At 31.9% G+C, this 22,696-nt stretch overlaps 4 protein-coding genes across 6 annotated transcripts; 3 read left to right on the top strand and 1 right to left on the bottom strand.

Moving 5' to 3' along the window:
* Nucleotides 1-397: 397 nt before the first annotated feature.
* On the top strand, nt 398-2,598 carry LOC107911665 (ATP synthase subunit epsilon, mitochondrial). The gene is made up of 2 exons (XM_016839540.2): nt 398-747; nt 2,330-2,598. Exons 1-2 carry the CDS (start codon nt 564-566, stop codon nt 2,356-2,358), a joined length of 213 nt encoding a protein of 70 aa, XP_016695029.1. The 5' UTR covers nt 398-563; the 3' UTR covers nt 2,359-2,598.
* An 843-nt stretch (nt 2,599-3,441) lies between these two features.
* On the bottom strand, nt 3,442-6,330 carry LOC107911664 (serine/threonine-protein kinase ATG1t). Of its 2 annotated transcripts, none has more exons than XM_041105643.1 (8): nt 6,015-6,330; nt 5,370-5,487; nt 5,221-5,279; nt 4,565-4,629; nt 4,293-4,386; nt 4,101-4,181; nt 3,912-4,014; nt 3,442-3,815 (listed from the first exon to the last, which is right to left on the bottom strand). In XM_041105643.1, exons 1-8 carry the CDS (start codon nt 6,276-6,278, stop codon nt 3,739-3,741), a joined length of 861 nt encoding a protein of 286 aa, XP_040961577.1. In that variant the 5' UTR covers nt 6,279-6,330; the 3' UTR covers nt 3,442-3,738. The 2 variants fall into 2 exon arrangements, with proteins under 2 accessions (XP_040961577.1, XP_016695028.1); XM_016839539.2 differs by having other exon boundaries at nt 3,912-4,023; nt 6,015-6,329.
* A 3,631-nt stretch (nt 6,331-9,961) lies between these two features.
* Nucleotides 9,962-12,483, top strand: LOC107911663 (actin-7-like). Its single transcript, NM_001327051.1, is given in 5 exon segments — nt 9,962-9,971; nt 10,656-10,726; nt 11,205-11,598; nt 11,691-12,304; nt 12,379-12,483. Coding segments are annotated over 4 exon segments (1,134 nt in total). The 5' UTR covers nt 9,962-9,971; nt 10,656-10,666; the 3' UTR covers nt 12,445-12,483.
* Nucleotides 12,484-16,673: 4,190 nt separating this feature from the next.
* LOC107911662 (actin-7-like) lies at nt 16,674-21,156 on the top strand. Of its 2 annotated transcripts, none has more exons than XM_041103854.1 (5): nt 16,674-16,894; nt 17,491-17,634; nt 19,450-19,843; nt 19,935-20,548; nt 20,623-21,039. In XM_041103854.1, the coding sequence occupies exons 2-5, from the start codon at nt 17,575-17,577 to the stop codon at nt 20,686-20,688; spliced, it is 1,134 nt and encodes a 377-aa protein (XP_040959788.1). In that variant the 5' UTR covers nt 16,674-16,894; nt 17,491-17,574; the 3' UTR covers nt 20,689-21,039.
* Nucleotides 21,157-22,696: the final 1,540 nt, after the last annotated feature.

The following is a 22,696-nucleotide window of genomic DNA, read 5'->3' as shown; positions in this document are numbered from 1 at the left end:
AGGGTATTTTAGTCATTTTAGTTTTTTTCCTTATGCTATTACACCTCTATTCCATTCAACCAAACACAAGAATACCATTACGCCTCTATTTCATTCCATTCAACCAAACAAAAGAATTACCTATTACGCCTCTATTCCATTACGCATCTATTCTATTACACCTCTATTCCATTACAGCGAACCAAACTTGCCTTAAGTCCTGCTTAGAAGTAATACTAAACATATAAAATATTTTTTACAAGTAGATTTGGTAAGAAAATAAAAAAATATTTTTCTTAAAATAAATAGAAAAATATAGTGACAAAGGGTTAAATATACTTCTGAGATTTTATATTAATTTTTTATATTTTAAAAAGTTTAGAATAAAAAATTTGAAATTAATTTAAAATCACAGATCAAAAGGGAGATCTAGTGAAGCAGAGCCCAGAGGCCCAAAACGGAAGACATAAAATAAATAAATAAAAGGCCTCATTGGCCATTTGTTGCTAAAGAGTGACGGCGAAGATCTCTCTCCTTTATTTCTGTAGTGTATTTTTCGCGGCCACCAACAACCACCGAAGAAAATGGCTTCGAACGCGGCGGTGCCGTTCTGGCGTGCAGCGGGGATGACATATATCACCTACTCCAACATATGCGCCAACCTCGTCAGAAACTGCTTGAAGGAACCTTATAAGACTGAAGCCCTTTCTCGTGAGAAAGTCCATTTCTCCATCTCCAAGTGGACTGATGGAAAGCCTGAAAAGCCCAGTATGTCTTTCTCTTTTTCTCCTTTTCCATAATCTGATCTGGGTTTTCATTTTTTATATAATTTCCTTGTTATTTTTGGATGATTAGTTCCTTCTAATTGGGATTAATTTTATATATGATCTATTATGCTGGAATCGATTCATGGTTTGGTTGTGAATCTTCTTTTGATATTGGACATGTGATCGACTGATTGTTAGTTTTTATAGCAAAAGGAAGAAAAGAAAAGAATCGGGGAGAAAAAAAAAGGCACAAAATTGAAATTAAAATGAAACTAAAAAAATCTTTGAAATTTTTGGGGCCCTTGTTCGATGCTTTTTTTCTCAGTATGTTTTAGAAACTTGCTTCAATGTAATGCAATAATTGATTAAAAATAAATAGTTTAGGGTTTGACATTGTGGCGTCCAAATTCTTTGTTTGTTGTGGGGTTTGACCTAAAACTCCTTCAGCATACTGCTTATATCTCGCGTGCTGGGGATGGGGTTTGCTCTATCTTGCTTTATTTATTTGAAGTACATGTGTTGGATATGGGGATATCAGATATGATTACTTACATCCTCAAAATACATGAAAACTTAATTATGTACGTCAGATATATACTGTATCCGACACACAGTTGAGCTTGCTTGAGTAAAGTAACGTAGAGTTTCACCTGACTTAGCCAGCTGAAACAAGTTGCTCAGACCAAATTAGAGCCTCCTTTGAATCCTTGTTTGATCTGATCAAATATTTGTCTCTCTAGCTTAGTAGTTCAGCACTTTGGTCTACTCTATGACACGTAACACAACCTTACTGTCCTTGACATTGTCTTATTTGGTGGAGTGAATAGATATGATGTGGTGAAATTGTAGTAATTTTAGTTTGGTGCGTGGGATATTCAACTTGATACCGGATAAGTGATGTCACGGTTAAGGTGATTTATATAGCTTAAATCTTTAATGAACACGTACTGATTCGGAAGTTTTTTTGGAAGTTGGCATGAACCCATTGTCATTTTGCAGTTCCTGCAAATTATCTTTATTCTTTTCCTACCATGTTGCTACTGTCTTTATTCCTTTCAAGGTATGTAGATGAAGTCGCATTTCTTATTTTCTGTAGATTTCTAGGTATCTATGCAGCATCATGTAACTCCTTTATTTGTTGTTTGGATTTTATGATTTGCTTAGTCTCTGTATATGTCCTTTTGCCCATTCTGTTACTTTTCTTTTCAAGATATTATTGATCCTGGTAATTGCAAGAAACACTTTGCAATTTGGTCAAATTCCATTAATTTGTTTAGTAATAGCTACACTTACCCTGTTTGATCAGTGTGAGCATAGATTCGCCATTCCTCCCAGACCAAGGGAATAATTGTAGGTATAGCAACATCCCTAAGATATAAACATTGAACCGTTATTATGTTGCTTATCCAACTATCGTCATCGGCCATGTGATAGTACTTGTAGTTTTGCTCAATTTTCAATCTGTCATCACTGCTTAATGCCTGTTCTACTCTGGTTCTTTTAATCCCCTTCCAAAATGAAATTTTCCGATACGGTCTCTAACAAGTATTATACTGACATATGTATCGTTGCTTTGATATCAGCCATCCGCTCAGATTCGCCTGAAGAATGAGTTGTGTGGTTGGTCATCAAAGTCGCCAATTGGGAAGGACTCGAGGAGTTTAATTTTTGTTATTTTTGTAATTCTTGTACAATGCCTGTGAACAGATTTCAGGGTTTGAGATGCTGCTGCATTTTCATAATAATCTCTACTTTGCAAATAATAGACTGAGGTTTCATTGGACTGCTATCTCAAATGTTTCTTTCAGGTTTTTTGGTTAAGGTGAAAAAGAAAAGGTTCTCTCTTCGGTTATGTGATTGTGCCTATGATTTTTTTGTGTGTGACTTAGGGTCTGTTTATTTACATGTAAAATCAGTTTTTGTATTGAGGTTGTAAAAAACCCATAACAATATCTCCACTAAATCCTCAACGGTCCCATTAAGTACTCAACAATCAAACCAAACATGCATGATTTTCTTTGCATTACCAACAATCTTCCATTAATGCAAAGTGATTTTGAGATTTTTGAAAACACGAGAGAAAATAGAGTTTTATTTTAGATGAAATACTGAGAAGAGTAATACCAATAAATTTCATCTTCTATGTTCATGTTGTTCTTCTCGAGAATTCTCGAGAAATCATAGTAAGATCAATTTTCAAAAATGAAAAAGATAACACTTACTTATACTATTAGCTGAAGAGTAAAATGGTAAAAATACATAAAAACCTATAATAATATCTTCACTAAATCCTCATCAATCAAACATGCATTATTTTCGTTGCATTACCAACAGAAGTTACTTTGGATTATCATTAAAATCGTGTTGAAGTTACTTTGGATTATCATTAAAATCGTGTTGAAGAAACTACTGACTGTTCCAACAACTGAAATTCAAGGGTCAGCCCCAAAATGCTGCCGTGTAGAGTTAAAAAGGACCCCTTTTTGCCTCCACAAAAAATTAGGAGAAGAAAATAAATTTCACAAGGATTAAATTCTCAACATTGTGACTACAATATACAAGAATTGTTCTTTCATTGTAATGCACAGAGGAAAGATGAATTCAACTTCAATATGATGTCCAATTATTCAAAATAAAGAGTATAAAGAGCATAACTGTTATGAATACAGTAATGCTATATCAGAAATCATTATCATGCACAAAAACAGGCTACTAGATTATGTATATACAAGTTCATTTATGTTGTCAATACAAAATGCGATGCCACAAACATGGTTTACAATTCGAGAATGTTTTCGGTATTTTCATGTCCGGTTCCAGGGTGATGTAATGAGCATATTCTACAATGGCCCATAAAATTAATAGAGAAGTACATATCGGAAACGATTTAGCTGAAGCACCAAGTTGCCCAGTGTGCTTAACTTAAAGCGTATGAAGATGCCTCATCAGTTTCTATCTCGGGATGAATTCAAATCTCAAGAACAGGAGATGATTATTTGTTTTGTTTTCCCATTCCCTTTTTTCTCAAAAATCTATGTTGATAGAATTCTTGAAATGACAGGCGGTCAACTGCAACCGTGCAAAAATCCAAGTTACGGATTTTAAGAGAAAATACCTTCAGGGGTCAGGAATGTATGAAGTTAATGCTTAATAGTAATGCTAGACCTGGATTCACAGAAAGGAGTCTTGAACACATGTCGACACAGTCGGGATGTAATCGAGGAAGAATGAGCTTAGAAAACGGAAGGCATGTGGATGACTTAATATTCTGCAGCAGCTGAGGTCAATAGAATTTTTAGGAAACATTAAAAACATTAACGCAAGTCGATGAATTTGTTAGGTCAAAACTCTTACCTGGACACTAGTTCTACCATGGAAAGGCGGGAGACCGTTAAGAAGCTCGAAAAGAATTGCACCAAGGCTCCACATGTCAACCTATGGCTAAGCCCTAAATTTCAGTATGTTCCTTTTCACAATTTTTGGAAACAGAGAATGAGAGAAATAGATAGGAAAAAGTGTTCATCAAAGAAGAAAAGATGTCATTACCTTCTCATCGTAACTTTGAAATTGTAGAACTTCTGGCGCCATATACAAAGGAGACCCACATACCGTCTGAGCATAATTGCCTGGATCTAGGCTTCTACCTCCAACATAAAAGTGGGGCAGCAATTAAAGAGGAAAACAAAGAAAAAAAAATTCCACTAAACCTTCTGTAACAATTTTGTTAGGGATCTTCTCAGTTTTGCGGCAAAAGTACTAGAGCTAAAATACTATCCAAACTTACCCCATCCTGTAAGCTCCCCTAAAATGATATTTACCTTGAAAGACCAAAATCCGCTATCTTCAGCACCAAATCATCCTTGGAGCCCAAAAGTAGAATGTTCTACTCCAACAAAAGCACCATGGTTAACTGAATTAAAGGAACTATTAATCTGAAAACTTTACTCAGAAATCACATGTCATATGGCAAACGTAGTTGCAAACCATGACTTGCATTTATTGATGAATTACAAAAAATTAAAACTGAGTTCTAAACTTCTAGTATTCTTTGGGGTTGTGAATACACCAACATATCAAGTTCCTTCAACCTTAAAGTCAATTCTGGCACCAAATTAGGGTCACTTATTATATGAGGTTACCCTGGCTAACTCCATAGGTTTACCTCATAACATCCTATGGGGATTTAGGATATGTTGGCTTAATTGTTCTTTACTTTGCCAGTAACCAGCCACAGCCTGCTATCCTAGGAAAAGAAGGAAGCTCTCACTACTTGCAGAGAAAAAAACCAAGAGGATAGGAATGGCCAACTGCAATGTAGGCGGTGCAACAAGAGAGAAATAGTGCCATACGATCACAATACGATAAAAGCTCTTGCTTGCAAAATCAGGGTGCATCCCAGAAAACTTATAATGTAAGGTTACAAATGCAAAATGGCAAGGTACAGCAACGATGATAAAGATAATGCTTTCCATACCTCTGGTTTCAGGTCTCGGTGAATGATATGGTGGGACTGCAATACTTCCAAACCGGCTCCTGCAAAGGAAACGAATTGCTTCTCCTGATATAATGTTTAAATGAAGAAACCTTGATATGACAGATAAAAATAAAAATAAAAATAGCTACCTAGTTGCTGCATGAATCTCCTAGCTAATTGCTCTTGAACTCTTCCATAACGTCGGATGTAAGAGGTTAGGTTTCCTCCAGCACAGAACTCAAGGACCAGGAACAAACAACTTTCAGACTGAAAATTAAAGAAAAATCAGCCCATTCTTATGTGGAAATTAGAGTAGAAAAACATATATACAATGTATTCTAAATAATCAGCACTTGATACTTGACTTTAACGTATTATCTATTAAGCAAATTATAACATCAAATACCAACACAAACCAATTGGTGGAGAAGCATTGCCAGAAACTAGAATAAGGGTCTTATTTAATATTACCGGCATTACTTATGAGCTTTTTCATTTGTTTAGAGCTAGGATTACCATTATACAATTTTTTTTAAATAATTATAACATATGTTTAAAAATTAAAAGGATTGAAATTGACTAATAAATTGCCCAGTCCCCAGTAATCGCTACAAAACAACCAAAATTTCAAGTTGACAAAGAGAAATCGAATCAGTTAATCCATCAAACCGTGGGATTGAAGAGAATATATCAAATGGGTATTCCAGAAATGAGAGGAAAATCATAAACAACCAACTGTTGGAATCGAAAAACGAGAAGAAAGAAAAGAGAGAAAGCCAAAAAAAGGAACAAACCTGTAAAACTTGAAGAAGGCGAATAATGTTAGGGTGATTAACAGAAGAGAGAAAATTAAGCTCGCAATCCAAACAGTTGGCGAGGTGTTTGTTGAGCTTGGAAAGGAAAACTTGCTTCACTGCCACTTCTTCACCGCTTGATTTCGTCTCAGCTTTCCAAACGATGGAAACAGAACTTTCACGTAGCTTTGATTTTAGCAAATAGTCTCCGATCGTGAAGGGTTCCAACAGATAGGGCATGGCAGCCATGGCTTGGGGCTCCATTAGCTTTCTTTCATGTTGTTACTGCTGTCTATAGTTGTTGCTAGACCTTTCTCGTTGGTTGTTCTTGTCTATTTATTGTACTTCCAACTAGACCTCAACCTGGGTGGGGTGGCCCCACCCAGCCCAATGAGTCGCCCGAAATTTAGAGAGTTTAGATAAAGATATATGTTTGAAAGTTGGGCTTGGATAAAAAAATAACTCCCGTTAAACGGGTCAGGCCTCCGGTAAGATATTTTTAGTCCAAGCTCGGCCTGGCCTAAATTCACTAAAAGATAAAAAAATTATTTTTTTAATATGTTATTTTCTTATTGTTTTCTCCCTGTTTTGCTATCATTTTACTATTATATTGCTATTATTTTATTGTTATTATTTCGATATTGTATAAAACTTATTTTATTGTTAATTTTGCTATTATTTTAGAGACATTTTCTTGTTAAGTTGTATTTATCTTAGTGTTATTTAAGTCTACATAATTTTTAAAATTTATTTTCATTTTTTGGGATTTTTTTTTGATATTTTTAGTATTTTTGATGTATTATATATATTAAAATTATAAAAAATTAATATGGACAGGCCAGGTCGGGCCGAAGTTTTAACATTTTTATCTAGGTCGGGCTTAGGTAAAATTTTAGGCCCATTTTTCGAGCCTGGCCCTAGCCTAATAAATGGGCCTAAATTTTTAGTTGAGTCCAACCCAACCCATGAGCACCTCTACTTCCAACACCAAACTTATATCCTCTGATTAATGTAATAGTGGTTTATGGGTTAATTTTTAATTGGAACAGCAAATCCTGAGTGAGCTCCACTGGTTTCCCATCATTGTTTTTTATTATAATTTAATGTGAACAAAATTCGATTCGATTTAAAAAATTTAAATTTTGAATTAAATAGTCCGAATTAATCAAGTTATTTGGATTAATTCAAATAAAAAAGTAAGTTTTTCGGTTTAACTAGAATATGAATTACACAATTCGAGTTATTTAAAAATTCGAATAAAAAAATGAAAAACTACGTCGTTTTGATAAATGTTTACATTTCTTAAAGTTAAAAGTTAAAAAAGTAAAATTACGTCCTTTTAATAAATGTTTATTCATTAAGTTAAGAGGCAAAACAATTATATTGTTTATATAGTTAAACAATCTTGTAATTCGCCAACTAGTTAAATAATTGGTCCATGTAAACGCAACATTGAGTATAAACAATAGGATTTGTTAACTTTACTCGAAAATTTTTACTTGACTTGATTCAATTAAAAAAAACTAAATTTGGTTGCTAAAATAAGATTCGTCAACTTAACTAACTCAAAATCTTTTTATTAGATTCAACTCGACTTGATCGAATACTCACCCCTAACAGAAATATGAGCGGTTATAAAATCCAAATTTTCTATAATTGGTTTGAAATTAAAAATTTATTATATATTTTAAATTCAAATATTATCATTCGAGGTAAATTTCACTATAGTTGACTTATTATGTTTATTTTTATTATTTAATTATAAAAAATTATAAAATAAGTATCTAATTACTCGCATTTATTTTTTTATCACCATCAGTTAATTTTCGTATAACATTTAAACATTTTAAAATTCAATTCCAATTTTTAAAAACTTATACAAAATATATCCATTTATCAAAATGATGTAAACTGTGAAGTGACGTGTTACAAAACCAATTATTTCAACTTTTTTAATAATATTAAAACTTCTTCGATATCTAAAAATAAAATATATTGTCAGTTAAGATCTAGCATTATCATATAATTTTCAATGGAAACGGGATGTAATAAACTAATAACTTTGATTTTATTATTGCAATTTGTCACTAAAAAATGTTACAACTTATCCAAATTTTAAAGAGAGCATGTTGTATAAAGATGAGTAAAATTCAATTCGATTTTAAAAAAAATTCGAATCTTAAGTTAATCGAATCGAGTTATTCGAGTCAACTCATATAAGTAATTCGAGTTTCAAGTTTGAATCGAGTTGAATTTTACATTTCGAATAATTCGAATAACAGATTGGTGTAAATAATTTTTTGATCCATGTCAATTTTTAAAATGAGTAAATTGGTCTCTCTTTCAACAAAAATTAAAAAAAACTATAAATATTTCAAAAAGAGATTCTAAACATACATATAAAGAAAGTCAAAAAATTAAAAAATTTCTAGAATAATAATTTTGGGACCTAAATAAGTTAATTAATGATTCAAGTTTATCATACAAAAATATTTTTTTATTATATTGTTCTAAAAAAGTTTTTAAATATATATATGGTTTCAAATTTATGTGCTCCAACATGAAATTATTATACTGTAACAGTATTTTAATTTGACATGTTTAATTTTTTAATTTAACTCTAACATTTCACTCGACTCGATTCGAAAAATTTAAATCAACTTAGGATGATAAAATAAGACTCGTCAACTCAAAAATTTTTTACTCGATTCGATTGAACACACACCCCTAAATAACTAGAATCGAATATTGAAAAAATAAAATATCATAAAATTTTCAATGAAACAAAAATCCTAATAATCTTACTACAAATGAAAACAAACAATATGCAATAAACTAACTTACTAATTCAAGACATTCAAATGCAGCTTAACAAATTTGACCTATAAAAAAAATGGAGTAAAAAGTTGTTTATAACTTAATTTCTATAAAAGTAACTTAAAACACCAATTCATCAAATTATTTATGAATTACAGTGTCTACCAATTTAATATCAGCTTTAGTGGTTATATTATGTAAATTAAATGTAGATTACACATTCTTTTTTTTAATGACATGATATTGTTAAAATTTAGTCTTACCCAAGCTTTCTTTTTGGGGTTTTCAATTAAATCTGTCTTGTTCGAGATGTAGCAGTTAAATAAGAAATAAAGTGAGCACACCATGAAATTTAATGGAAAAGTTTCATAATGTCTTAATTGCTTTGATGAATTTGAGGGTTTTTACGATTTTGATATCAAAATTAAAAACGTTTGATTTCGCATTTTATCTATTAATATATATTTTATTATGATACCTAGGGTGAGTTTGGATGGGTGAATGAGTGCGGTGCGGTGCGTTTAGTTTATTCTTTGTCTCACGTTACAGTATCACTACATTTTTTAATTTCACCGCTACTGCTATTTTACACAAATCGTCCATCTAAACCTACCATTAGAGTTAATATCGTTTGTGAATTGTTAAATCAATCAATGGAAATTCGATACGTACTTGTTTTTTCCGAATCATCAAGTTCACATGAATAATATAATATTATGTGAGCAACTAAATAAAATAAAAAACAATATAATTAATAAAAAACAATATAATTAATATAATTATAGGAATCATAATAAATATATATTGATAGTTCAAGTACCTCATTGAACATTTTAAGAAAATATATGTACAAAATGTGTTATTATCTTAAATATATTTATTAAATTAAAATAAATGAAAAATATTTTATTTTTAAAACATTAAAAAAATATCATATCCTAAAAAAAAGAAAGAAATTGTAGATAGATAAATACCGGTTTTCTTTCTTCTCTTACACACTGCATTTACGTCTCCAGCAGCTGCACCACAACTACAGAGAAGAGAGTAAAGGGGAAAAAAAGCGTCGTTGTTCTTGCTTCTTCTTCTACTTCGCTCTCTCTCTTTCTCCGAAGTTCCTCCTTCGTTCTTTTATTTATTCAGGTAAACCTTATATTTTGCTTTTATTTTTCTTCAAAATCTGCAGATCTGTGTATTTGATGCTTGAGTTTGATGTTTTGGTTATGATGCAACTGAGATCTACAGTTCTAGAAGTTTCTAAAGCGTTTAGGAGTGTTAGATTTAACTCGATCTGCTCCTTTTGTAGCTGGATCTTTACTTAGCTCGATCCACTTCATTTCATTTGCTATTTCTTTATAGATCTAACGAGAATTGATTGTTTCTCTTTGTTTTGAACTTGATCTTCGACCAACTTGTCCTGATTAATGCTTTCATTGTGTAGATTCGATACGTTTCAAAGTTTTTGTTTTAAGAGCTTTAAGACCTCTAATCTCGATCTTTATTTCTAATTGATTCAATTTGTTGTTCATCGGATTATACGGTAGCTTGATTAGATTCTCTCAAATAAATGTTGCCTACGATTTTAACTACTATAGTTGTTTGCGCTGTTTCATAGACAGCTAGGATATTGGGCTGTTCTATTTTCTGTATTTGAAGAAATTAATGTTGACCAAGTGTTTCTGCTTTTTACTTCTTTTTCCATATAGAGAAACTAGATATTGATTTGTCAAATGTCTTTAATTTAACTTGTCTAGATTAGTTGAAGGGCACATAATACGCGTTGACAAGTGTTTTTGCTGCACTCACTACCTCGATTCTTGTTTGCAGTATTGTAAAAGATGGCCGACGGTGAGGATATTCAACCCCTCGTCTGTGATAATGGAACTGGAATGGTGAAGGTTAGTTAATGTTTAGACTAAAGCAAACCTGACTCCTAGCCTTTAGGCTTAGACAAAATAAAAAAATCCGTTAAAGTGGGCCTAGCGCAGGCTTCTACATACAAAGCTTGAACCCAGCTCAGCTCATTTCTGTTATATAATCTATATGTATATATATGATAGTTAAATATATAATACATATAATATATATGTAAATATATATGTATATATATGATAATTAAATATAGAATACCAAAAAATACTAAATATTAAATGAAAACTATATTTTAAAAAATAGAAGTAGTATTGGTGGATTTGGGTAAAATTTAAGATCATGTTTTGGACTAAGCCAAGCTTGTGCACATAGGAATTATGATGATATCATACACAAACCTGGCCCTTTCTATGAACACCTCTAACCCTGAGTTATAAATCTTGGTTATTGTTTATTTCTTTCTGAAAGTATATTATGGTTAAGCTAATTTTGTCTGTAATGCAGGCCGGTTTTGCTGGTGATGATGCTCCAAGGGCAGTTTTTCCCAGTATTGTTGGTCGTCCCCGGCACACTGGTGTTATGGTTGGGATGGGTCAGAAGGATGCCTATGTAGGAGATGAAGCACAATCTAAAAGAGGTATCCTTACTTTGAAATATCCTATTGAGCATGGTATTGTGAGCAACTGGGATGATATGGAAAAGATTTGGCATCATACATTCTACAACGAACTCCGTGTTGCTCCTGAGGAGCACCCTGTGCTTCTCACGGAAGCACCTCTCAACCCCAAGGCCAATAGAGAAAAGATGACTCAGATCATGTTTGAGACCTTCAATGTACCTGCTATGTATGTTGCCATCCAGGCCGTTCTCTCTTTGTATGCCAGTGGTCGTACAACAGGTTTGTTAGACTTGAAACTTCTACGAGCCTTTCTCATTTTTATAGATATTTTGTAATCATGCTGACACTGGATTCTCTCTCTATTGGAACAGGTATTGTGCTGGATTCCGGTGACGGTGTTTCTCACACCGTGCCAATCTATGAAGGATATGCCCTTCCACATGCCATCCTCCGTCTTGACCTTGCAGGTCGTGATCTAACCGATGCCTTGATGAAGATTCTTACCGAGAGAGGTTACATGTTCACCACCACTGCTGAACGGGAAATTGTCCGTGACATGAAGGAGAAGCTTGCTTATGTTGCCCTGGACTATGAGCAGGAACTGGAGACTGCCAAGAGCAGCTCATCTGTTGAGAAGAACTATGAGTTGCCTGACGGACAAGTCATTACTATTGGAGCTGAGAGATTCCGTTGCCCGGAAGTCCTCTTCCAGCCATCTTTCATCGGGATGGAAGCTGCTGGAATCCATGAAACTACCTACAACTCTATCATGAAGTGCGATGTGGATATCAGGAAGGATCTCTACGGTAACATTGTGCTCAGTGGGGGTTCAACCATGTTCCCTGGTATTGCAGACCGCATGAGCAAGGAGATCACTGCTCTTGCTCCAAGCAGCATGAAGATTAAGGTCGTTGCGCCACCAGAGAGAAAGTACAGTGTCTGGATTGGAGGATCTATCTTGGCATCACTCAGCACCTTCCAGCAGGTAACTATATTTGTATTTTTGGCTTTACTTCTTTCGTGTTATGGTTGTCCGACACTGACGTTTTTGCTTTACAGATGTGGATTTCCAAGGGTGAGTATGATGAATCCGGTCCATCCATTGTCCACAGGAAGTGCTTCTAAGTTTTGTAATTGCTTTTGATGGTGATCTACATTTTGCATTTAGTTGGCTTTTTTTGTGTGCGATGTTAAGTGAAGTCCAAAGTCTGGTTTATGTGGGGAGAGTTAGGGATCATTGTAGGATGGTGTACTTGATATTGACGTATTATTATTTTAGCCTTTCACCGTATCACCACCATTAAGATGATGGGTCCTATGGAGATGGCGGTGGGCGGACAATTGGTGCTTAATTCCTTCCTTATAATCCATCTTTGAACCATGTTGCTTAAAAGGATGTTTGGAGCTGGAGACTGGATTGTGGTGCTTTTTTATTTTATTTTATTATTTAATATTCAAGGGTTTTGAGAACATTAATGTTCATAGCTATTATTGTACGAGATTTTTTTTGAAAAATTAGAGTCAGTTTGCGGTCAAACTTCTACGGAAATTATATTTAATATCTGGTTTTGGAATATTGTGAATCCTTTTATGCTTTGAATTCATCGGGTATAAACCTGTTTAATTGTGGTGATGGTGAACATGGTTTTGTTTCGATGCATGCTTCAAAATTTGTCAAGTCAATTGTGGGTGAAGGATTATGCGAGCTCCCTTTATAATTTCACCATTTTTGTGTGGAATGGATAGCTCTGAATCAAATCTCATTTTCAAATTCAGTGCTATAATTACTATCTTCATCAGATTCACAACGAATGGAACCTCAAATACGAATCCGCATTAAATTTTCTGACACTATTAAATTTAGTCCCAATTTAATATTAATTCTAAAAAAAGTTAATTTAATCCTATTTTTAAAAAAAATTATACAAAATATATCCATTTATCAAAATGCAATGAACTCTGAAGCGACATACTGCAAAAGTAATTATTTAATCTTGTTAAGGCAAATTGTAACTGCAAAAATGTTAAAACATGTGAAGATCTAAAAAGAAAGTGTATTGTCAATTAGAATCTAACATTGAAAAAAAAAATCAAATATCATATAATTTTCAATGAAAATAGAATCCTACTAATTTCATTATAAATGAAAAGAAAAACGAGATTCAACAAACTAATAACTTCAATCTTATTAATGCAATTTCTGACCACAAAAATGTTGAAATTTATCCAAGCTCCAAAGAGAAAGCACATTCTCAACTAGAATCTAACATGAAAAATAACAAAATATCATAAAATTTTCAATGAAAACAAAATCTTAATAATCTCATTACAAACGAAAAGAAACAAGACGTAATAAACTATTTACTTCAAGATACAATCAATTGCCATTTAAGCTGGATTGTTGTGTTTACTAGGCAGCTTGGCATAGCGGCGGTTCTTCACTCGGAGTTGTGGGTGGTTCTTGCTGGTTTGGATAAAGTTTATGGACAGATTATAGTCGAGAGCAACAGCAGTGAAGCGCTGCAACTGATGGCAGGCATGATTGCTCTCACTGGTTCGGAGGATTACGGTGCTGCTACAACGGCGCTGGGAGGTCGAACTTGAAAAGGTGCCGAGGGTCTATAACACGATTGGTAATTATATGGCTAAATGGCTATCGGAGTCTGTTGTGTAATGGTGTACGTATGCTGGCTGAGAATAGGAACTATTAATTAAAAGAAAAAAAAATCAATTCATCAGATTATTCATGAATTACAATGTCATTTGCCTTGTGAATTCTCATTATTGTACTAATTTAATATCAGCTTTGATGATTATATTATTTTAATAACATGATATTGTTAAACTTTGGTCTTACCCGGGTTTTTTTTTTTTTTTGGTTTTTCAATTAAATATTTCTTCTTTAGATATGGCAGATAAAATTTAGTGTTTTGGGTATTTTTGAATTGCATTTAAATGAGAAATAAAGTGAGAACACTACGAAATTGAACGAAAAACTTTAATAATATCTTAATTACTGTGATAATCGAGGGTTTTCACAAGCACTATTAATTAATAATAAAATGATACAGTGTAAAAAAAATATTGAAGTACTTGAAAATAAATAATATTAACTTATTAAACATAATTAAATATTAATTACATTTGTTATTTTTCTTTCAAGTTTTAAATTTTAGGTTTAGGTTTTTGGTTTCAAATTTCGGTTTTGAGGTTTTCAATTTCAAGTTTTGTATTTTTATGTTTAAAAATGATAATTAATATTTATTTTTTTAAAAAAATTATTTATATTTATTTTTAAACCCTTCAATATTTTTTTGTTTTACATGAGTGACAATGTGTCATCTTATTATTAATTGATAATGCATGAAACCTATGCACTGATTATGATTCATCAAATATTCTCCCTTAAATAATTAAATTTTAAAATATTAAGATTTTAAAAAACTTTTTAATATTAATGTTGAATACATTTTTAATATATTTAAATTTCATTATTTATTTCTATACACTTTTACTTCAAATACTCTAACATTTTGTATTAGTTTTAAAATAATTGTAAAAATTAGATGAAATTCATTTCTTTTAAGGCTTCAAGAGTATAAAAAACCTCAAACTTTAAAAGAAATTAAATTTTTTTTTTTTGCACTTAATTAGGTATCCGAACTACCAAAATGCATCAAAAATACTCTTTGACTCAATTAGGTACCTAAACTACCAAAATGTATCAAAAAAGCCCTTTGACCGTTAAAAGGGCATTTTTTATGCATTTTGACAGTTTAGGTACCCAATTGAATGCAAAAAAAAAACTTATTTGAACTTCTTTTTAAAATTCAAGAGCCTTTTACACCCTTAAGCATTCTTTTAAAAATAGTAATAATTAATAAGATTAATTTGTGACATATGTAAAATACAAAGGACTAATAATGTAAATTAAAAATGCAAGTGAATCCATTATATAGATTGATATGGGCGGAGGGACTTATGATGAGAATATGCCATCAACAAATGGTATAAATGTTTTATTTATTTATTTCTCTCATTTCTTGAGTATTTTTTGAAAAAATATTTGCTTGATAAAATAACTCCACATCGTCAACCCAAATATTTTAAATGTTATAAGCATCCAAATACACCATCAATAAAAATTTTACAAGAATTATACATATGTAATACATGCAAAAACATTAATGATTAGAGTTCATAAAAATATTAACTAAATTCAAATTACATTACCAGATCACATTTAGAATCAAGATTAAATTGAATAAAAGAAAAACTGTGAACAAATGATTAAATTAAATTAAGAAAATTATCATTTCTTTCTTGTGGCCACTCCATCTACCAAGTAGAAGGCAATAAATGTTTTACTATTTCTTGACGTTGGGTGAGTTTGGATGGGCAGTGCATTTACCTGCGGTTAGTGTAAAAACAGCGGAGACAGTCCTTCAATTTATAATGGTTTGTAAAATCCTTTTATAGAAATTACTATAATCTTGGACTTAAAAAAAAATCTTACACAATATAATTTTCGTATAATGGTTTAGTATGTATTTTTTAATCATATCTTTTAATTTTAGGGATTCGACTTAATATAAGTCATCAAAGTTGAATAACTAAAAATATAATTTAAATAATGTGTAATTTATCAATTAATCAGTAGGAATTCGGAAAATATTAAAGCGACCTAAATTATTGCAATTAAATAACCTTGACCTAATTATAAATAAAAATACAGTGGGATAATTTCACATTTGGTGCATTTCCTTTCATAAAAATGTTTAATATGGTAAATGTACTTTGAAAATGTCTAATTTGATACTTAAACTATCAAAATATATTTTATTATGATACTTGTACTTTTATGAAATGTTCAATGTGGTACCGGTATTTTAGAATGTTCAATGTGGTACCTGAATTATCAATATATGTTCTATTATAGTACATGATGTTAACATTATTTTTGAATTGCTAAATCAATCAATTAAAATTTGACATGTAGAATTTTCTTTTCCAAATCATCAAGTCCACGTGAATACTATAACATTATTGTGAAAAATTAAATAAAACAAAAATAAAAATAAAATAAAAAACAAATAACTAAACATCTGATTAATAAAAAAATTATATACTACATTTGACATTTTATGGAAGTATAAGAATCATAACAAAACATACATTGATAGTTCAAGTGTTTCGTTGGACATTTTAAAAGTGAAGGCACCACATTGAATATTTTATGAAAATATAGGTACCAAATATGATATATCTCAAATATATTTATTAAATAAAGTTTCTTTTAAAATAAATAAAAAACATTTTATTTTTAAGACGTTAAAAATAATTTCACTCGTGGTTATGCAAAAAAAAAGAGGAAAAAAAGGGCAGATGCATAAGTACCTGTTATCTTTCACTTCTAACACATTGCATTTACGCCTCCAGCAGCTGCACCACGGAGAAGAGAGAAAAACTGAAAAAGGGGAAAAAAAGCGTCGTCGTTTTTGCTTCTTCTTCTTCTTTTTCTTCTTCCCTCTCTCTCTTTCTCAGAAGCTCCTCTTTCGTTCTTTTGTTCACTAAGGTAAACCTTTTACTTTGCTTTTATTTTTCTTCAAAATCTGTCGATCTGTGTATTTGATGCTTGAGTTTGATGTTTTGGCTATGATGCAACTGAGATCTACAGTTCTATAAGTTTCTAGAGTGTTAGATTTAACTTGATCTGCTCCTTTTGCAGCTGGATCTGTACTTAGCTTGATCCGCTTCATTACATTTTTTTATAGATCTAACGAGAATTGATTTTTTCTCTTTATTGTGAACTTGATCTTTGACCAACTTGTCCTGATTAATGCTTTCATTGTGTAGATTCAATACTTTGCAAAGTTTTTTTATATCTTGAAGAAAAGCTGTAATCTCGATCATTATTTCTAATTGATTCCATTTGTTGTTCATCGAATTATACGGTAGCTTGATTAAATTCTTTCAATTGAATGTTGCCTACGATTTTAGCTACTATAGTTGTTTCCGCTGTTTCATAGGCAGCTAGGATGTTGGACTATTCGATTTTATGTATTTGAAGAAATTAATGTTGACTAAGTGTTTCTGTTTTTACTTTATTTTTTTCCCATTTAGAGAAACTAGAAATTGATTTGTCAAATGTCTTTAATTTAACTTGTCTAGATTAGTTGAAGGGCACAGAATCCGAGTTGGCAGGTGATTTTGTCATACTCATTACCTCGATTCTTGTTTGTAGTATTGTAAAAGATGGCCGACGGTGAGGATATTCAACCCCTCGTCTGTGATAATGGAACTGGAATGGTGAAGGTTAGTTAAATTTATTTTTTTTGGTGATAAAGGTTAGTTAATTTTAGATCAAAGCAAACCTGACTCCTAGCCTTTAGGCTAAGACATAAAAGAAAAAAATCACTTTTAAGTGGGCGTAGCTCGGGCTTCTACGTTCAAAGCTTGAATAGCGCAGCTTATTTTCTAATTTTATAAATATTAAATTTATTTTATTTTATATATTATATAATTTATATATGAAATAAATACATAATATTATAATTTAAATATTAATTTTTGGCTTACTATATAGATTGACCCCTAAACTTAGCAGCAACTTTCCTCAAATTTGCCCCTAAACATATTTTTGAATCACATTGGTCCCTAAAGTTGGCATCCATTACACAAATTGGTCCATATAGTTAACACCATTAGTTTTTTTAAAGCTTAATATGTAGAGTGACCCTTGAATTTGGCAACTTTTTTCACATTGGCCTTTAGACTTTTGCTTTTATCATATAGGCCCCTAATGTTGGCATCTGTCACACAGATTGGTCCTTACACTAACCCTCTTTATTTTTAATGAATTTGTTGATGGGAAAAGCAAAAGAATTTGTTGATGTGGAAAAGTATGAGGGTGACACATGGAGAAATAAGGGGTGACACATGGATTCATCTTTAATCATTCTTAAAAAAAAAAAAAAAACCTTAAAAATTTTGAAAAGATTCAGAAAAATTTTAAATTTTTTAAAGAGATATTATAAATTATAAAAATTCAAAAAATTGAACATAAAAAAATGAAAATAAAAAGTTAAGTTAAAATTTAACATTTAAAAGCTTACTCTTTAAATATTCAACTTAAAAAAAAAGTAAAAAATAAAAATATTTTTTAAAATTTACAAAAAAAGAAAAAAAAAAGAAAAATTGATCGTGCGTTGACTGAAGTTAATTGGGCTTGACCAGCATTGACTAATGTTGACAGGGAGTTGACCAATGTCAACCGGTCAATTTTTGTTTCTTTAATGTTTAAAATTTTTTAATTTTACAATTTCTTGTAATTTTGTAAAAATTTAACCAAATTTATTTATTTTTAAACATATTTAGTTTTTTTTTAAATTTAACTAAATTTGTTATTTTTATATTCAATTTTTTACATATTCTTTTTTATTTTTATTTTCAATTTACATATTCTTTTTATTTTTATTTTTATTTTCAATTTACATATTCTTTTTATTTTTATTTTTATTTTCAATATATATATATTTGAAGTTTTATAATTTGTATATTTCTTATATTTTTTTAACAAATTTTAATTTTTTTTAAAAAAAATTTATGAATGGTTTAAGATGAATCCATGTGTCAGCCCCATGCTTTAACCACATCAACAAATTCTTAAAAGAACAAACGGTGTTAGTGTAAGGACCAATCTGAGTAACAGATGCCAACCTTAAGTACCAATATGATCCAAAAAAAAGTTTAGGGGCCAGTGTGAGAAAAGTTGTTAAGTTGGGCCAATATTTATATATAGTAAGGCTTAAATTTTTTAATCAATGGTAAGCTGCACTCTCAAGGGAAGACACATGTTTGAACATTGGAGATGGCATTGTTAGGTGAGATAGCTACAATCCCCAAACATGGACAAAGACATGAAGAATATTTAAAAAATAGAAATAATATTGGTGGATTTAGATAATATTTTGGACCAACCCGAGATTTGGCATAGAAGAATTATGATGATATCATACACAAACTTGACCTGGTTTATGAACACCTCTAAACTTGAGTTATAATCTTGGTTATTGTTTATTTCTTTCTAAAAAGTATCTTATGGTTAAGCTAATTTTGTCTGTAATGCAGGCCGGTTTTGCTGGTGATGATGCTCCAAGGGCAGTTTTTCCCAGTATCGTTGGTCGTCCCCGACACACTGGTGTTATGGTTGGGATGGGTCAGAAGGATGCCTATGTAGGAGATGAAGCACAATCTAAAAGAGGTATCCTTACTTTGAAATATCCTATTGAGCATGGTATTGTGAGCAACTGGGATGATATGGAAAAGATCTGGCATCATACATTCTACAATGAACTCCGTGTTGCTCCTGAGGAGCACCCTGTGCTTCTCACGGAAGCACCTCTCAACCCCAAGGCCAATAGAGAAAAGATGACTCAGATCATGTTTGAGACCTTCAACGTACCTGCTATGTATGTTGCCATCCAGGCCGTCCTCTCTTTGTATGCCAGTGGTCGTACAACAGGTTTGTTAGACTCGAAAGTTCTATGAGCTTTTCTCATTTTAATGATATTTTGGAATCATGCTAACACTGGATTATCTCTCTATTGGAACAGGTATTGTGCTGGATTCCGGTGATGGTGTTTCTCACACTGTGCCAATCTATGAAGGATATGCCCTTCCACATGCCATCCTCCGTCTTGACCTTGCAGGTCGTGATCTAACCGATGCCTTGATGAAGATTCTTACCGAGAGAGGTTACATGTTCACCACCACTGCTGAACGGGAAATTGTCCGTGACATGAAAGAGAAGCTTGCTTATGTTGCCCTGGACTATGAGCAGGAACTGGAGACTGCCAAGAGCAGCTCATCTGTTGAGAAGAACTATGAGTTGCCTGACGGACAAGTCATTACTATTGGAGCTGAGAGATTCCGTTGCCCGGAAGTCCTCTTCCAGCCATCTTTCATCGGGATGGAAGCTGCTGGAATCCATGAAACTACCTACAACTCTATCATGAAGTGCGATGTGGATATCAGGAAGGATCTCTACGGTAACATTGTGCTCAGTGGGGGTTCAACCATGTTCCCTGGTATTGCGGACCGCATGAGCAAGGAGATCACTGCTCTTGCTCCAAGCAGCATGAAGATTAAGGTCGTTGCGCCACCAGAGAGAAAGTACAGTGTCTGGATTGGAGGATCTATCTTGGCATCACTCAGCACCTTCCAACAGGTAAATATTTTTGTATTTTTGGCTTTACTTCTTTCGTGTTATGGTTGTCCAACACTGACGTTCTTGCTTTGCAGATGTGGATTTCCAAGGGTGAGTATGATGAATCCGGTCCATCCATTGTCCACAGGAAGTGCTTCTAAGTTTTGTAATTGCTTTTGATGGTGGTCTACATTTTGCATTTAGTTGGCTTTTTTTGGTGTGCCGTGTCAAGTGAACTCAAAAGTCTGGTTTATGTCGGGGAAGTTAGGGATCATTGTAGGATGGTCTACTTGATATTGATGTACTATTATTTTAGCCTTTCACCGTATCGCCACCATTAAGATGACGGGCCCTATGGGGCTGGCGGTGGGCGGACAATTGGTGCTTAATTCCCTACTTGCTTACCTTCCATCTTTTAAGCATTTTGCTTAAGAGGATGTTTGGAGCTGGAGACTGTATTGTGGTGCTTATTATTATTTAATATTCAAGGGTTTTGAGAACATTAATGTTAATAGCTATTATTGTACGAGATTTTTTTTTGAAAAATTAGTCAGTTTGCGGTCAAACTTGTATGGGAATTATATTTAATGCCTGGTTTTGGAATCTTGTGAATCCTTTTTTGCTTTGAATTCATTGGGTATAAACCTGTTTAATTATGGTGATGAGCATGGTTTTGTTTCGATGAATGCTTCAAAATATGTCAAGTCAATTGTGTGTGGAAGGGATAATTCCACCGTTTTTGTGTGGAAGGGATGGCAGTGAATCGCATATCATATTCAAACTCAATGCTATAATTACTATCTTCAAATTTTCATCAGATTCACAGCGAATAGAACTTCAAATACGAGCCCTCTTTAAATTTAGTAATATCCAAAACCATTTTTTGAAATTTCTTTACTGTTATGGATACCATATTTGATTAGTTATATATCTGACAGATAATGTGATTTAACTAGATTTGGATGGTATATGTTTTGCCATGCCATGCGACCAGACTAGTCTACCTTTTGGCTTTGGTGACAGAAGGATTTCTACTCCCACCAAAACTAAAATGGAAGGAGAATGGTTTGTCCAAGAAAAAGGGGAGGAAAATGAACATGCTGCCTCAGTTTTAGGACAAGATAATATAATAATAATGCTAAAACTAAAAACAAGATCCATCAAGCACAGTCAAACAGAGAACATTCAAATTATCTAAAACTATTTAATATAATTTTATCAAAACGTACTAAACTCTCAAGTGGTGTATTACAAAACCAATGATTTCAATCTTGTTAATGCAAATTGTGATTACAAAATGATAAAACTTATCCAAGCTTCAAAGAGAAAGCACATTGTCAATTAAGCGAAAATTTGTAGGCTATAAATAACTATAAATAATTTTAATTTTATTAATTGTATATGTAAAGTTTTTTTTTATTTATAAATGTATGAATATATCTAATTATTTAAATATTTTAAGCTACAAAATAATTGATACACCTTTAAGGTAGTGCTCATGAGTCGGACCACTCACCCAAGCCCGAAGGTGCATTCGAAAAATGAGAAAGTTTCATTTTTTATATGGGCCAGACATTGGGTAAGAATTTTTTACTCGAGCCCAACTTGCCCGACCTAAATATATTATGTTAAAAAATATTATATTAATTATATATGTTAAATAATAATTATATATATTTATATTTATATTAAATCACTAATCGGCTAACAATTAAACCATTATTCAAAAACTTAAAAAAAATTACCCAACTAAATAACCCAACAAAAAATATAAAATTTTAAAAAATATACTTAATACAATAAAATATTTATTTGTGTTTTTTAATCAAAGAAAACATTTATTATATTTATAGTAGAGTTTTTAATATAAAAACTTTTTAATGTGTTAGAAAATTTTAATTTTAGTATTTTTTTTGTGCATTTAGTATATTATTATTATTTTTTAAAATTGTATTAAAATAAAAATAATCTAAAAAAATCAAGTATGGACAGGTTAAGCCGGACCTGAGCTTACCTTTTTTAAATTGGGTCTAGCTTGAAAAAAATAAGCCCATTTTTTTAGTTGGGTTCATGCTTAGAAAATTGGTCTAGTTACATTGGCCCAGACTAAACTTGACTCGACTCATGAACATATCTACTTTTAAGCTACACATGTAATAAAATAATTGG

The sequence above is a fragment of the Gossypium hirsutum genome, chromosome D11 (genome assembly GCF_007990345.1).
Source record: "Gossypium hirsutum isolate 1008001.06 chromosome D11, Gossypium_hirsutum_v2.1, whole genome shotgun sequence".
Lineage (NCBI taxonomy): Eukaryota > Viridiplantae > Streptophyta > Magnoliopsida > Malvales > Malvaceae > Gossypium > Gossypium hirsutum.
Note: the sequence above shows the minus strand (reverse complement) of the source record. Positions and strands in the feature narration are given on the sequence as shown.